The sequence below is a fragment of the Dendronephthya gigantea genome, unplaced genomic scaffold, assembly GCF_004324835.1.
Source record: "Dendronephthya gigantea isolate DGI-Jeju-01 unplaced genomic scaffold, DenGig_1.0 000063F, whole genome shotgun sequence".
NCBI classification, from domain to species: domain Eukaryota; kingdom Metazoa; phylum Cnidaria; class Anthozoa; order Malacalcyonacea; family Nephtheidae; genus Dendronephthya; species Dendronephthya gigantea.
Window position 1 is genome coordinate 653 of NW_021163073.1, and position 12,835 is coordinate 13,487.

General features: G+C 41.1%; 1 protein-coding gene and 15 pseudogenes across 1 annotated transcript; 2 read left to right on the forward strand and 14 right to left on the reverse strand.

The window, feature by feature from the left end:
• Positions 1-1,505: 1,505 nt before the first annotated feature.
• Positions 1,506-5,369, reverse strand: LOC114530488. The gene has a single exon (XM_028552058.1). It carries the CDS (start codon positions 5,367-5,369, stop codon positions 1,506-1,508), a length of 3,864 nt encoding a protein of 1,287 aa, XP_028407859.1.
• A 986-nt stretch (positions 5,370-6,355) lies between these two features.
• On the forward strand, positions 6,356-6,474 carry LOC114530501 (annotated as a pseudogene).
• An 84-nt stretch (positions 6,475-6,558) lies between these two features.
• On the forward strand, positions 6,559-6,677 carry LOC114530496 (annotated as a pseudogene).
• A 204-nt stretch (positions 6,678-6,881) lies between these two features.
• On the reverse strand, positions 6,882-6,999 carry LOC114530500 (annotated as a pseudogene).
• A 124-nt stretch (positions 7,000-7,123) lies between these two features.
• LOC114530499 lies at positions 7,124-7,242 on the reverse strand (annotated as a pseudogene).
• A 121-nt stretch (positions 7,243-7,363) lies between these two features.
• LOC114530498 lies at positions 7,364-7,482 on the reverse strand (annotated as a pseudogene).
• Positions 7,483-7,849: 367 nt separating this feature from the next.
• LOC114530497 lies at positions 7,850-7,968 on the reverse strand (annotated as a pseudogene).
• A 614-nt stretch (positions 7,969-8,582) lies between these two features.
• On the reverse strand, positions 8,583-8,701 carry LOC114530493 (annotated as a pseudogene).
• Positions 8,702-8,825: 124 nt separating this feature from the next.
• LOC114530504 lies at positions 8,826-8,944 on the reverse strand (annotated as a pseudogene).
• Positions 8,945-9,039: 95 nt separating this feature from the next.
• On the reverse strand, positions 9,040-9,158 carry LOC114530503 (annotated as a pseudogene).
• A 93-nt stretch (positions 9,159-9,251) lies between these two features.
• On the reverse strand, positions 9,252-9,370 carry LOC114530492 (annotated as a pseudogene).
• Positions 9,371-9,725: 355 nt separating this feature from the next.
• On the reverse strand, positions 9,726-9,844 carry LOC114530494 (annotated as a pseudogene).
• Positions 9,845-9,968: 124 nt separating this feature from the next.
• On the reverse strand, positions 9,969-10,087 carry LOC114530502 (annotated as a pseudogene).
• A 124-nt stretch (positions 10,088-10,211) lies between these two features.
• Positions 10,212-10,330, reverse strand: LOC114530490 (annotated as a pseudogene).
• Positions 10,331-10,664: 334 nt separating this feature from the next.
• On the reverse strand, positions 10,665-10,783 carry LOC114530491 (annotated as a pseudogene).
• An 84-nt stretch (positions 10,784-10,867) lies between these two features.
• Positions 10,868-10,986, reverse strand: LOC114530495 (annotated as a pseudogene).
• Between the last annotated feature and the right edge of the window lie 1,849 nt (positions 10,987-12,835).

Sequence of the window (12,835 nt, forward strand, 5' to 3'; positions counted from 1 at the left end):
AATCGTTCCGTGCAGATTCTTTGCATCGAAGTAACACTAAATCACCGACTTCTACGTTTGGTAGAGCGTGCTCCCATTTGCGTCGACGTTGCAGGGTTGGCAGATACTCCCGCTTCCACCGAGACCAAAAACGATTCGCGAGACATTGCACTTGTCGCCATTGCTTGGCATATAGGTCTCGGGGAACAAATTTACCTGGGGCTGCCAGAAGAGGTTGAGTTTTCTGTGTTAGGAGAGCTGCTGGCGTCAATATTTCCGGAGCCGCAGGGTCGTTGGAAACCGGTATGAGTGGTCTGTTATTGACGATGGCCGAGACTTCCGCCAAAAGGTGGATAGCACTTCGTGCGTTAAGTGGGTGATTTGGGATGTCAGTAGTACAGAGTCCAATATGCGTCTGCAGACTCCGATCATGCGTTCCCACGCTCCACCCATGTGCGAGGCGTGAGGAGGGTTAAACTCCCAGGTACAACCTTGCGAGGTAAGGTAGGACTCGATGACATTCCTATCCATTTCCTTTAATGCTGCCTCGAACTCGTTGTGCGCGCCAACGAAGTTGGTTCCACGGTCTGAACGTATCAGGCTAACAGGACCCCTAATTGCCATAAACCGCCGAAGTGCGTTAATAAAGCTGACGTGTCCATGCTCGATTGGCTCGATATGGACGGCTCTTGTTGCTAAGCACGTAAATAGCACCGCCCACCGTTGCTCGAAGCGTGTCTCCCCTGGTGCGACGGGCTACGACATACCATGGTCCAAAACGTCGATTCCGATGTTTATGAATGGAGAGGGTGTACGCGTTCTGGTGGGAGATCAGCCATCTTTTGCTGTTGGAACTTTTCCTCTTAGCCTTCTGCAGGTGAAGCACTCATGGATAACCCGATTGATCAAGCGTTTTTCTCCGACAATCCAAAATCCCTTTCCCCTGACCATTCGTGGGTAAGTGTCGACCTTGGTGTTTTACCTCCTCGTGGAGATTTTCAACGATTAATCTGGAGATGTGATGTTTCGAAGGAAGAATAGCGGGATGACGTTCTTCGTATGACGAATCAACGTAGTGTAAGCGTCCTCCGACTCTCAGGATGCCCTCGGGATCTATGATTGGGTTAAGGCTCCGTAATTGTGACGATTTCGAGAGAATTTTCTTATTCTTCGAGCAGTGGATTTCGTCCTTAAATGATTCACTTTGCACGCTTCTGATGATAAGCATTGAGCACACCGCTTTGCTTCGACTACTGATTCTTCATCGTCTCTCTCTTCTTTATTTCTATGGCGTTGTAACCTTCGGGCCAGTCGTATCAGTCGTGACACTCCATTTACGAGGTTAGTCCAACGCGAGAATCGGAGGAATCTGGTTGTACCCAAAATGTTCCTTTTTTCCGGGTCTGCCATGGTGGCAAAGGTGTTTACGGATGGTCGGACTTCCGGGTCGTCGGCAAGTGTCTGAGTCTCCTTGTTTTCTTCTTGAGCGTGGTGGGGTGTACTATCTCGGAGGAATTTTGGACCGTTCAGCCATATGGAATCCCTGAGATCACTAGCCTTGATCGAACGGTGGCTGGGTTAAGATCTGTCGCTACGTATCTCCATTGATGCGGTGATGAAGACTTTCTGATTCGTTGTACCCTATTGGCGACGTAGACGTAGAAACGTCGTGTCTCGTTTAGGATATAACCCAGTATTACTTTGCTGTCCGAATAATACGTTACTGACGAAGCCTTAATGGGCAACTCTTCCAGGACCAACTCTGTGATTTCGACCGCTAGTACTGCAGCGCAGAGTTCTAGACGAGGGATCGTGGTTGCGTGAGACGGAGCGAGTTTAGCTTTTCCGATCAAGAAGGAGACTTCGATTTTGTTGTCGTTCAGGACTATTCTTAGGTAGGAAACGGCCGCAATAGCTTCTTGCGAGGCATCGCTGAACGTGTGGACTTCAATTTGCTTGGCTTCCGAGAGAGATGTTGCCGTGTAGCTCCTTGGCAGCATAACCTGTCTCAGTTCTGTGAGTGACCTCCGCCAAACTTCCCACGGTTGTCGATATTCTTCCGGAAGAGGCTTGTCCCAAACGTCCAGTGGGTTTCGTTGGAGGCTTGTCGTCATTGTTCTTAATAGCATCTTAGCCTTAATGACCACAGGAGCAGCGATGCCAAGAGGATCATATAGACTGTTAGTAGTAGATAGGACGCCTCTTCTGGTGAATGGCTTTTTCTCATCAGCGACTTGGAAGGTAAAGACATCGTTGTGTAGATCCCAAGATACCCCGAGCGAGCGTTGAACTGGGACGCTATTATGGTGAAGATCGAGGTTACGCAGTTCTGTGGCTCGATCTTCCTCGGGAAAGGCGTGTGCTACTTCAAATTTGTTGGAGGAGACTTTATGAAGGCGGAGGTTAGCGGTGGCGAGCATTTGTTGTGTGCGTTTTAGCAGGCTGATCGCTTCTTCACAGTTGGATGTCGACTTTAGGCCATCGTCTACATAGAAATCACATTCCACGAATTCCCTAGCGTCCGTCCCGTAGTTACGTTCTTCGGTGTGTGCGGTTAATCTCAGCGCAGTGGTGGCAACGGCTGGTGAGGAGGTGTTGCCAAAAAGATGCACTTTCATACGGTATTCGATCACTTCTTTACACGGGTCGTTCTCTTTGTACCAGAAGAATCTTAGGAAGTCTCTGTGTCGGGCGTTGACAAAAAACGCGTGAAACATTTGTTCGATATCGACTGTGAAGGCGACTGGACCGGTGCGAAAGCGTAAGAGAATTCCTATCAGACTGTTCGTGAGATCTGGGCCGGATAACAACATCTTGTTTAGGGAAATTCCACTAGTCTCTGCGGCCGAATCAAAGACTACACAGATTTTTCCTGGCTTACGAGGGTGATACACGCCGAAATGAGGGAGATACCACCGTGCAGCGTTCGAATTAAGGCATTCGTCGGGGACTGGTTCGGCATGGCCTTTTTCAAGAAGCTTTCCCATGAATTCATGATAATGTTTTTCCATGTCGGGCTTTCTCTGTAACATCTTTCTGGTGTTGTTAAAGCGTTTAAGAGTGTCCTGTCGGTTGTCAGGGAGTTTCGTCGCAGGATTTCGAAAGGGCAGTGGTGCTTCCCAGTTTCCTTGAGCATTCTTTGTCATTTGGGCTTCCATGATTGACGCAAATTTCAGATCTTCGATGGACTGTCCTGGCTTATTGTCGTCTTTCGAGGTGTTGAATACGTTCTGGCCGATGTTGTCGTCAAAATAGCCGTTTCGGAATTCTTCCTTTCGCGCCGAGTGGAGACTTGGGGCTGTACGAAAGAAATTTGGGCAAGGACGTCCGTTTTCTAGGATGTTGGATCTATAGCAGGCAAGATCGGGCTTGTGGGCTCCATTCAGGCAGACGTTGCCAACAATTACCCATCCAAGGTCAAGAAGCTGGGCCCAAGGTGCGTTTTTGGGACCATTTAGAGACTTGTGGACTTTGTGCAAAGGTGGAACGTTACGTCCGATAAGCAGGAGAATGTTAGCATCGTTACATATGTCGGGCATTTCCTTTGAGATGCGCTGTAGATGTGGGTATGCGGCAGCCACCTTTGGGGTAGGTATTTCGTCTCGTGAGTCTGGTATATCGTTACACTCGTAAACGTTAGGTATTTTATATCCTGTTTTTCCATCAAGGGATTCTACGACCAAGTCTTTGGTGCATCTTCCTTCGATCTCGCTGGTTCCACCACATGTTTTCAGTGAGTAAGTGGTTGTCTGTCCGTGGACGTTTAGTACATCAAAGAGTTCAGGCTTTGCGAGGGAACTGTTACTTTGATCATCTATGACCACATACGCCTTTAGCTTGTGTCCAGGATTCCCATGTAGATAGACGTTGGCTAAACATATCTTAGAACAAGACTTTCCACCGCGAGTATTACCACAAAGTTCAGTACATTTCGTGGTTATTTCTTCATGGGTGTCTTCTTTTGTTTCGTTTGATTTCGGCGGGAGCTCCCCGCCGTTCTTCGGATGGGCTTCGCTATGCAGTGCGGCCAGATGCTTGTCGCTGTCGCACTCTGTACAGGTAACCTTTGTTTGGCAATCTTTGGCACAATGTTCGCAGGAGGCAAGGCATCGAAAGCAAACACCGTTTTCCTTCACTATCTTTGTTTTCTCTGCTAGGGGTTTGGCCAAAAAGGCTCTGCATTTCCGTAGTGGGTGCGGCTTTTGATGCACAAGACACCAGTTGGATGGGTCACGAGGTGGGGTTTTCACTTCCGTTCTCTTGGTGCTGATAACCTCTCTTGATCGACTTCTCAAGCCTGGATCACGTTCAGGCAAATCGATGATTAGGTTGGGGTTGTTTCTTTCTAACGAGAGTTCCTGGATAAACGTGGAGAATTCTATGAACGGTGGGTAGTCCATTGCTGCATGTTCTTTTAAGTATCGGTATGCGTATCTTTGCCATCTCCCTTGGATGTCTCCTGGTAGCTTTGCGATGATTGGCTTGATGTATATCGGCTCATCTAGGATCTTGAGTCCCGGACATCCGCCGTCTGATTTAGCACATTGGAGTTCTAGCAGCAAATCGCCAAGTTCTTGGAGTTTCTTATTGTCGCGGAATCCTACTTTCGGGAATTCGCTTAGTTTCTTCAAATGGACTTGCGTTACGACTGAACTAGATCCAAACCTCTGATTGAGTTTCTGCCATAGAACTGAAACACCTTCCGCAGGCTTTTGTATGTAGGCATTGCGAATACGTTGGGCAAGTGTATTTGATTCACCGGTTGTATGTTCTATTATGAGATTGAGTTGTTCACTGGGAGAGATGTTGACGCCGCGTATCATTGTTTTAAAGGATTCTCGCCAAGTGCAGTAATTTTGTGGGTTGTTGTCAAACTTTTTTAGTTTGTTTGCTATTAGTTCGCGACGAGCGATGAATTGAATGTAGGGGTTGATAGGGTCGTGCACTGGGTCTGGTGTACGGCTAGGGTGCTGAGGGGCAAATACATTTGCTGATGGATTCAAGGTAGGCAGTTCCTTTTCGCCATGATGGGTGTCGTTGCTCATATTAAGTTGGAGGTTTTGTCCTTCGACCGTTTGTGAGTGGACATAGCGGTGGGTTCTTTCGCTAGGGTCTTCCTCAGGCAGATCTATTTGTTCAGGTTCTCCTAAATTGAGTTCTTGATCTATTGCTTGAGCTTTTGTCACTGCGATTTCAGCTTCTTCTTCTAAGCGTAGCGTTTCCATTCTAGCCTTTTCTTCTAGTTTCCTTTGATTCAAAGCGAGTTCTTGCCTTTGCAGTTCTAATGCAGATTGAGACTCGCGTTCTGACCGTATTTTTTGGATTTGAGCCTTTTTCACTGCTGCCGAAGCTTCGGCTCTAGCGAGTGCTCTAGCGGTCGTAGAAGACATAGTTGAACCACGAGAGCTGCGTGAGCGTTTGAATGAGCCGATTTCGAGGAGTAGTTGGGTTTTACGTTCGTTGGCTTCATTTATGTTAGCTTGAACATAGTGTTGGCGGTTTTCTAATAATCTGCGATTTGTTTCATAGTCCTCTTGATAGTTGGAGTCGTTTAGAGCTAAGAGGAATTCTATAAGGCCTTGAGATACCGTTTGGTATTCGTGGAATCGCGAACGTACTTCTGAGGTATGGAATTTAATTTCATCCAAGGAGTCGGGTGTGTTTTGCAATTTGGATACAGATTGTGTTATATTTCGCCATAGTTTATCTAGTTTATTCGTGTCCGATTGGATTCTATTCTCTATGGACTTTCTTGATGGCTTTACTGTCCTTTTAGGACGACTGTGCGTCTCGACATTCTTGTTATTATCGGTTAAATGTGGGTTTATAGTCCCGTTCGGAGTTATATTCTCGATTTTTCATTATTTTGCGATAAGGCTTCAGCTAATTCTCGACTTTCTCGTACCTGTACGTCTTCTGAAGTCCCCGGTTCGGTAGGACGAGTTCAGACTTCGAGAGAGAGTTTGGGTCGATGTTTGGAGTCGGATTTGTAGCGTTTTCATCTTCGTTTACATCCATGCCACGACTAACGACTATGATTTCTCGATGCAAATATCACGCAAAATTGTACTCTTTTTACTGTGCTGCTCCTTCAGGCAACGTTGAACACGTGTTGCCCTTCAGCAGCCGTATAACGAACGACGAAGCAATAGTTTTAAAATCTTTATTTACTAACGTTTGTCCGTAAAAAGAGTGTACTTGTAAAGCGTAAATAATACACAAGCAAAAACGAAGGAAGGGCCCTCCCAGGTAGAACCCAGCGAGCCAATGAGAGCCGCTATAGCAGTAAATTAGCGCGAAATGAAGAAACAAGAAACAGGAAATACTAATATGTAAATGTAGTGTAGGGCCAGAAGGGCCAGAACACTAAGGTAATGCCTATGTCCATGCCACTTGGAATGCACAGGTTCTCGGCTGATCACCAAAGTTAAAACAAGTCGGGCGCAGTTAGTACTTGGATGGGTGACCTCTTAGGAATATTTCGTGTCGTAGGCTCCTTTAGATTTATCTATAAATTATTTGTTTAACTTTCCCCAAAAATATTCAAAGATCAAAAGCTCTTGTTTTCGCAAAGGCAATGTCTACCTCCATACCACTTAGAAAGCATAGGTTCTCGTCTGATCACCAAAGTTAAAACCAGTCGGACAAAGTTAGTACTTGGAAGGGTGACCTCTTGGGAATACTTTGTGTCGTAGGCTCCATTTTATTTATTCATAGAAAATTATTGCAATGTTCTCATCAATTTGCCCAAAAGGAATATTTTGGTTTAACTTTCCCCAAAAATATTCACAGATTAAAATTTCTTTTTGAAAAAATATTTTTGTATAAAATCGAAAAAAAATATTTCTTTTAGGAAAATTGATGAGAACATTGGAATAATTTTCTATGAATAAATCAAAACGAGCCTACAACACGAAGAATTCCCAAGAGGTCACCCATCCAAGGACTAACTTCGCCCGACTTGTTTTAACTTAGGCAAGCAGATGAGAACCAAAGGTTTCCAAGTGGTATGGCATAGAAATCTTGTTTCAGAAAACAAGAGATTTTGATCTATGAATATTTTTGGGGAAAGTTAAACAAAAATATTCCTTTTGGGCAAATTGATGAGAAGATTGGAATAATTTTTTATGAATAAATCAAAAGGAGCCTACGAAACGAAGTATTCCCAAGAGGTCACATATCCAAGGACTAACTTCGCCCATCTTGTTTTAACTTCAGTGAGCAGATAAGAACCTGTGCATTGCAAGCGGTATAGACGTAGGCATTGCCCTTGAGAAAACAATAGCTTTTCATCTATGAATATTTTTTGATAGAATAAAAAAAAATTCCTTTAAGGCAAATTGATGAGAAGATTGGAATAATTTTCTATGAATAAATCAAAGGGAGCCTAGTACATGAAGTATTCCCAAGAGGTTACCCATCCAAGTACTAACTTCACCCAACTTGTTTTAACTTCGGTGATCAGACAAGAAACTGTGCTTTCCAAGTGGTATGGATGTAGACCACTTGTTTGAGAAAACAAGAAATTTTAATCTATGAATATTTTTGGATAAAGTTAAACAAAAATATTCCTTTTGGGCAAATTGATGAGAAGATTGGAATAGTTTCCTATAAATAAATCAAAAGGAGCCTACAACACTAAGTATTCCCAAGAGGTCACCCATCCAAGGATTAACTTCACCCTACTTGTTTTAACTGCGGTGAGTAGACGAAAACGAGTGGTTTCCAAGTGGTATGGACGCACATATCTTGTTTGAGAAAACAAGACATTTTAATCTATGAATATCCTTAGGGAAAGTTAAACAAAAATATTCCTTTTGGGCAAATTGATGAGAAGATTGGAATAATTTTCTATCAATAAATCAAAAAGAGCCTATGACACAAAATATTCCCAAGGGGTCACCCATCAAAGTACTAACTTCGCCCGAGCTGTTTTAACTTTGGTGATCAGATGAGAACCTATGCTTTTTAAGTGGTATAGACGCAGACATTGCCTTTGAGAAAACAAGAGCTTTTGTTCGCTAAATATTTTTGTATAAAATCAAAAAAAAATATTCCTTTTGGGGAAATTAAAGAGAACATTGGAATAATTTTCTAAGAATAAATCAAATGGAGGCCATGACACAAAGTATTCCAAAGAGGTCACCTATCCAAGTACCAACTTTGCCTGACTTGTTTAAACTTCGGGGATCAGAAAAAGAAAAGAATCAGTGCTTTCCAAGTGGTATGGACATAGACATTGCTTTTGAGAAAACAAGAGCTTTTGATCTATGAATATTTTTGTATAAAATAAAAAAAAATATTCCTTTTGGGGAAATTGATGAGAACATTGGAATAATTTTCTATGAATAAATAAAAAGGAGCTTACGACACAAAGTATTCCTAAGAGGTCACCCATTGAAGTACCAACTTCGCCTGACTTGTTTAAACTTTGGGGATCAGACAAGAATCAGTGCTTTCCAAGTGGTATGACGTAGACACCTTGTTTGAGGTAACAAGAGCTTTTGATCTTTGAATATTTTTAGGGAAAGTTAAACAAAAATATTCCTTTTGGGCAAATTTATAAGAATATTGGAATAACTTTCTATGAATAAATCAAAAGGAGCCGACGACATAAAGTATTCCCAAGAGGTCACCCATCCAGGTACTAATTTTGCCCAACTTGTCTTAACTTTGGTGATCCGACGAGAATCTGTGCTTTCCAAGTGATATGGACGTAGATATCTTGCTTCAGAAAATAAGAAATTTTAATCTATGAATATTTTTGGGGAAAGTTAACCCAAAATATTGCTTTTGGGCTAATTGATGAGAACATTGGAATAATTTTCTATGAACAAATCAACAGGAGCCTACGACACAAAGTTTTCCCAAGAGGTCACCCATCAAGGTACTAACTTTGCCCAACTTGTTTTAACTTTTTTGATCAGAGGAGAACCTGTGCTTTCCAAGTGGTATGGACGTAGACATTGCCATTGTGAAAACAAGAGCTTTGCTCTATGAATATTTTTGGGGAAAGTTGAACAAAAATATTCCTTTTGGAAACTTTGTATGGTTTCGTATGGCCTACGACACGAAATATTCCTAAGAGGTCACCCACCCAAGTACTAACTTCGTCTGACTTCTTTTAACTTCGGTGATCCGATGAAAACCAGGGCTTTATAAGAGGTATGGACGTAGGCAAGAGCTTTTGATCTAAGAATATTTTTATATAAAATAAAAAAAAAAATATTGATGAGAAGGTTGGAACAGTTTTCTATGAATAAATCAAAAGGAGCCTACGACACGAAGTATTCCCAAGAGGTCACCCATCCAAGGACTAACTTCGCCCAACTTGTTTTAACTTCTGTGAGCAGATAAGAACCTGGGCATTGCAAGTGGTATGGACGTAGGCATTGCCATTGAGAAAACAATAGCTTTTGATTTATGAATATTTTTGGATAAAATAGAAAAAATATTCCTTAAGGCAAATTGATGAGAAGATTGGAATAATTTTCTATGAATAAATCAAAAGGAGCCTAGGACATGAAGTATTCCTAAGAGGTCACCCATCCAAGCACTAACTTCGCCCCACTTGCTTTAACTTTGGTGAGCAGACGAGAACATTCGAAGTGGTATGGACGTAGGCAAAGCCTTGAAGAAAAAAAGAGCTTTTGAACTATGAATATTTTTGGAAAAAATAGAAAAATATTCTTGTAAGGCAAATTGATGAGAAGATTGGAATAATTTTCTATGAATAAATTGGGAGGAGCCTACGGCACAAAGTATTCCCGAGAGGTTACCCATCCAAGTACTAACTTCGCCTGATTTGTTTTAACTTAGGTGATTATTTGAAAACCTGTGCTTTCCAACTGGTATGGACATAGACATTGCCTTAAAGAAAACAATAGCTTTTGATCTATGAATATTTTTGGATAAAATTTAAAAAAATATTCCCTTTAGGGCAAATTGATGAGAACATTCAAATAATTTTCTATGAATAAATCAAAAGGAGCCTACGACACGAAGTATTCCCAAGAGGTCACCCATACAGGTACTAACTTTGCCCAACTTGTTTTAACTTTGGTGATCAGACAAGAACCTGTGCTTCCCAAGTGGTATGGATGTAGACATTGCCTTTGCGAAAACAAGAGCTTTTGATCTATGAATATTTTTTCTTATGGTTAAACAAAAATATTCCTTTTGGGCAAATTGATGAGAACATTGGAATAATTTTCCAGGAATAAATCAACAGGAGCCTTCGACACGAGGTATTCCCAAGAGGTCACCCATACAGGTACTAACTTCGCCCGACTTGTTTTAACTTTGGTGATCAGACGAGAACCTGTGCTTCCCAAGTGGTATGGACGTAGACATTGCCTTTGAGAAAACAAGAGCTTTTGATCGATGAATATTTTTGGGGGAAAAATAAACAAAAATATTCCTTTTGGGCAAATTAATGAGAACATTGCAATAATTTTCTATGGATAAATCTAAAGGAGCCTAAAACACGAAGTATTCCTAAGAGGTCACCCATTCAGGTACTAACTTTGCCCGACTTGTTTTAACTTTGGTGAGCAGATGAGAACCTAATTTGAAAACAAGAACTTTTGATCTATGAATATTTTTGGGAAAAGTTAAACAAAAATATTGGTTTTGGGCAAATTGATGAGAAGATTGGAAAAGTTTTCTATGAATAAATCAAAAGGCGTGCATGATACGAAGTACTCCCAAGAGGTCACCCATTCAGGTACTAACTTCGCCCGACTTGTTTTAACTTTGGTGATCAAACGAGAACCTGTGCTTTCCAAGTGGTATGGACATAGACCTTGCGAAGGCAAAAACAAGAGCTTTTGATCTATGAATATTTTTGGGGAAAGTTAAACAAATAATTTATAGACAAACCTAAAGGAGCCTACAACACGAAGTATTCCCAAGAGGTCACCCATTCAGTTACTAACTTCGCCTGGCTTGTTTTAACTTTGGTGATCAAACGAGAACCTGTGCTTTCCAGGTTGTATGGGAGTAGACATTGCCATTGAGAAAACAATAGCTTTTGATCTATGAATATTTTTGGATAAAATAGAAAAAAAATATTCCTTAAAAGCAAATTGATGAGAAGATTGGAATAACTTTCTATGAATAAATCAAAAGCAGCCTATGACACAAAGTATTCCCAAGTTTTAAGTCGATCTCTTGATTTACAAACGAAGTCACTTTTGGTATCCAGGACAGAATCAATCATTCGAGGGACTCCAGCATATATGGCACCAGAAATCCACTTGCGGCGACTTGTGCAAGCAAGCCAAGATGATTTAAAAAAAGCTGATATTTGGTCGCTAGGATTGGTCATGTAATAAAAAATATATGTAATAAAAATATATGTCATTTAAATAAGCGTGCGACTTTTTAATTCTTTACATTTCAAAGCAGTGCTTCCACATTTCAATTATACATTTTTATGACTTCCATTTAATTTAACCAGGATCCACAAGTTATTCTGAATAAAAGAGTTGTATGAATTGCAGCTATCATAGTTACCTAGAAACCGGACACACCCAGTGATGCATGGAAAATGGTCGAATTGTATGTCCATAACTATTTTTTTTAGGGACTAAACCAAAAAAATTATAATTCGTCAAAAATGAAAAAAAAAACTTGCATATCTATCTCAAAAAAATTGCCGCTATTTTGATAGAATTTTTGTGTGTAGCCTGCGCATGCGCGGCTAACCACTATGTAGTCGAAAAAGTGTCCGGATGTTTGTGTGTGGGTGCCACATCTTCGGCAATCGTCGGATATACGAAAGATGACGAACGGTACGTTCGTTTTACGATTGCCTATAGTTCTTCTACTTTCGGAAAATTTCGTTGTTTTCGAAGGACGACGTTTGTCAAATTTTAAAGCGAAGGTGTGTACTTTAAAATTTGTGTATTTTTGTGACATTTGTTATTTTTATCGCTCGTTTTTCTACCGTGTTCGAGGAATTTCGATCACAATCGAATTATTGGAGCGTACATATAACATATTATATATTCGGGGCAAACTTGCCTGCACTGACGGTTTGTCAGGCGCTCTACGTGTCGAAGGTGCACGTATCAAAATCAAATAAAATCAAATCAAAATATCAAAAATCAAATCAAAAATCAAATAAACTGGAGCCATTGTTGCTCGCACTGGTCGTCATAGATCAGGGTACTATTCACGTGAAAGGCCACGTATCAAAACTAAACCTAGCCATTGTGCAGGTATTGAAACTAAACCTAGCCATTGTGCAGGTATTGAAATTGAACCCAGCCATTGTGCGGGTATATAAAACGACAGCCGTTGTGCTGGTATACTCAAACAAACAATTTAACATTGCTGCCAACTTGCAGTTACAACACTTTTTCACAAATATACTGACGACCTTATAATATACCCAAATATTACCTGCCGACTTGCAGGCAAATTACTGACAAATAAGACACTTTATAAAGTCTGGAATTGACATTTGGTTTCTGAGTTCTAGACCATAAATATGGGTGTGACTATTGAAGTTTATCGGGCCAGGATTGGTTCACATCACAATTTTACAGATTGTCGCAACAGTCTGTGTCGTCTTAAAGGTATTCTTTGGAATCAATTACTATTAATGTTTTACTTTAATGTATTCTGCTTGCCTTATCTCAAAAGCCAATTGAATAAGAGCCAAAAAAACAGTGAATTATGCTTATGGTATGTTCAAATGATATACTATCATAATGTTTATGTGCCATTATTACTAAGACTTTCAAATGATGTGGAGGAAAATCCAGGTCCTAGGACTATAAATGATATAGTTGACCCTGCTTGTACAATCCATGCTGATTTTAATCAAGGTAATGACTTAATGTTGGTG

Coding starts and splice junctions, on each gene's coding strand:
- LOC114530488 (XM_028552058.1), bottom strand. CDS start 5,369: ATGTCTTCTACGACCGCTAGAGCACTCGCTAGAGCCGAAGCTTCGGCA.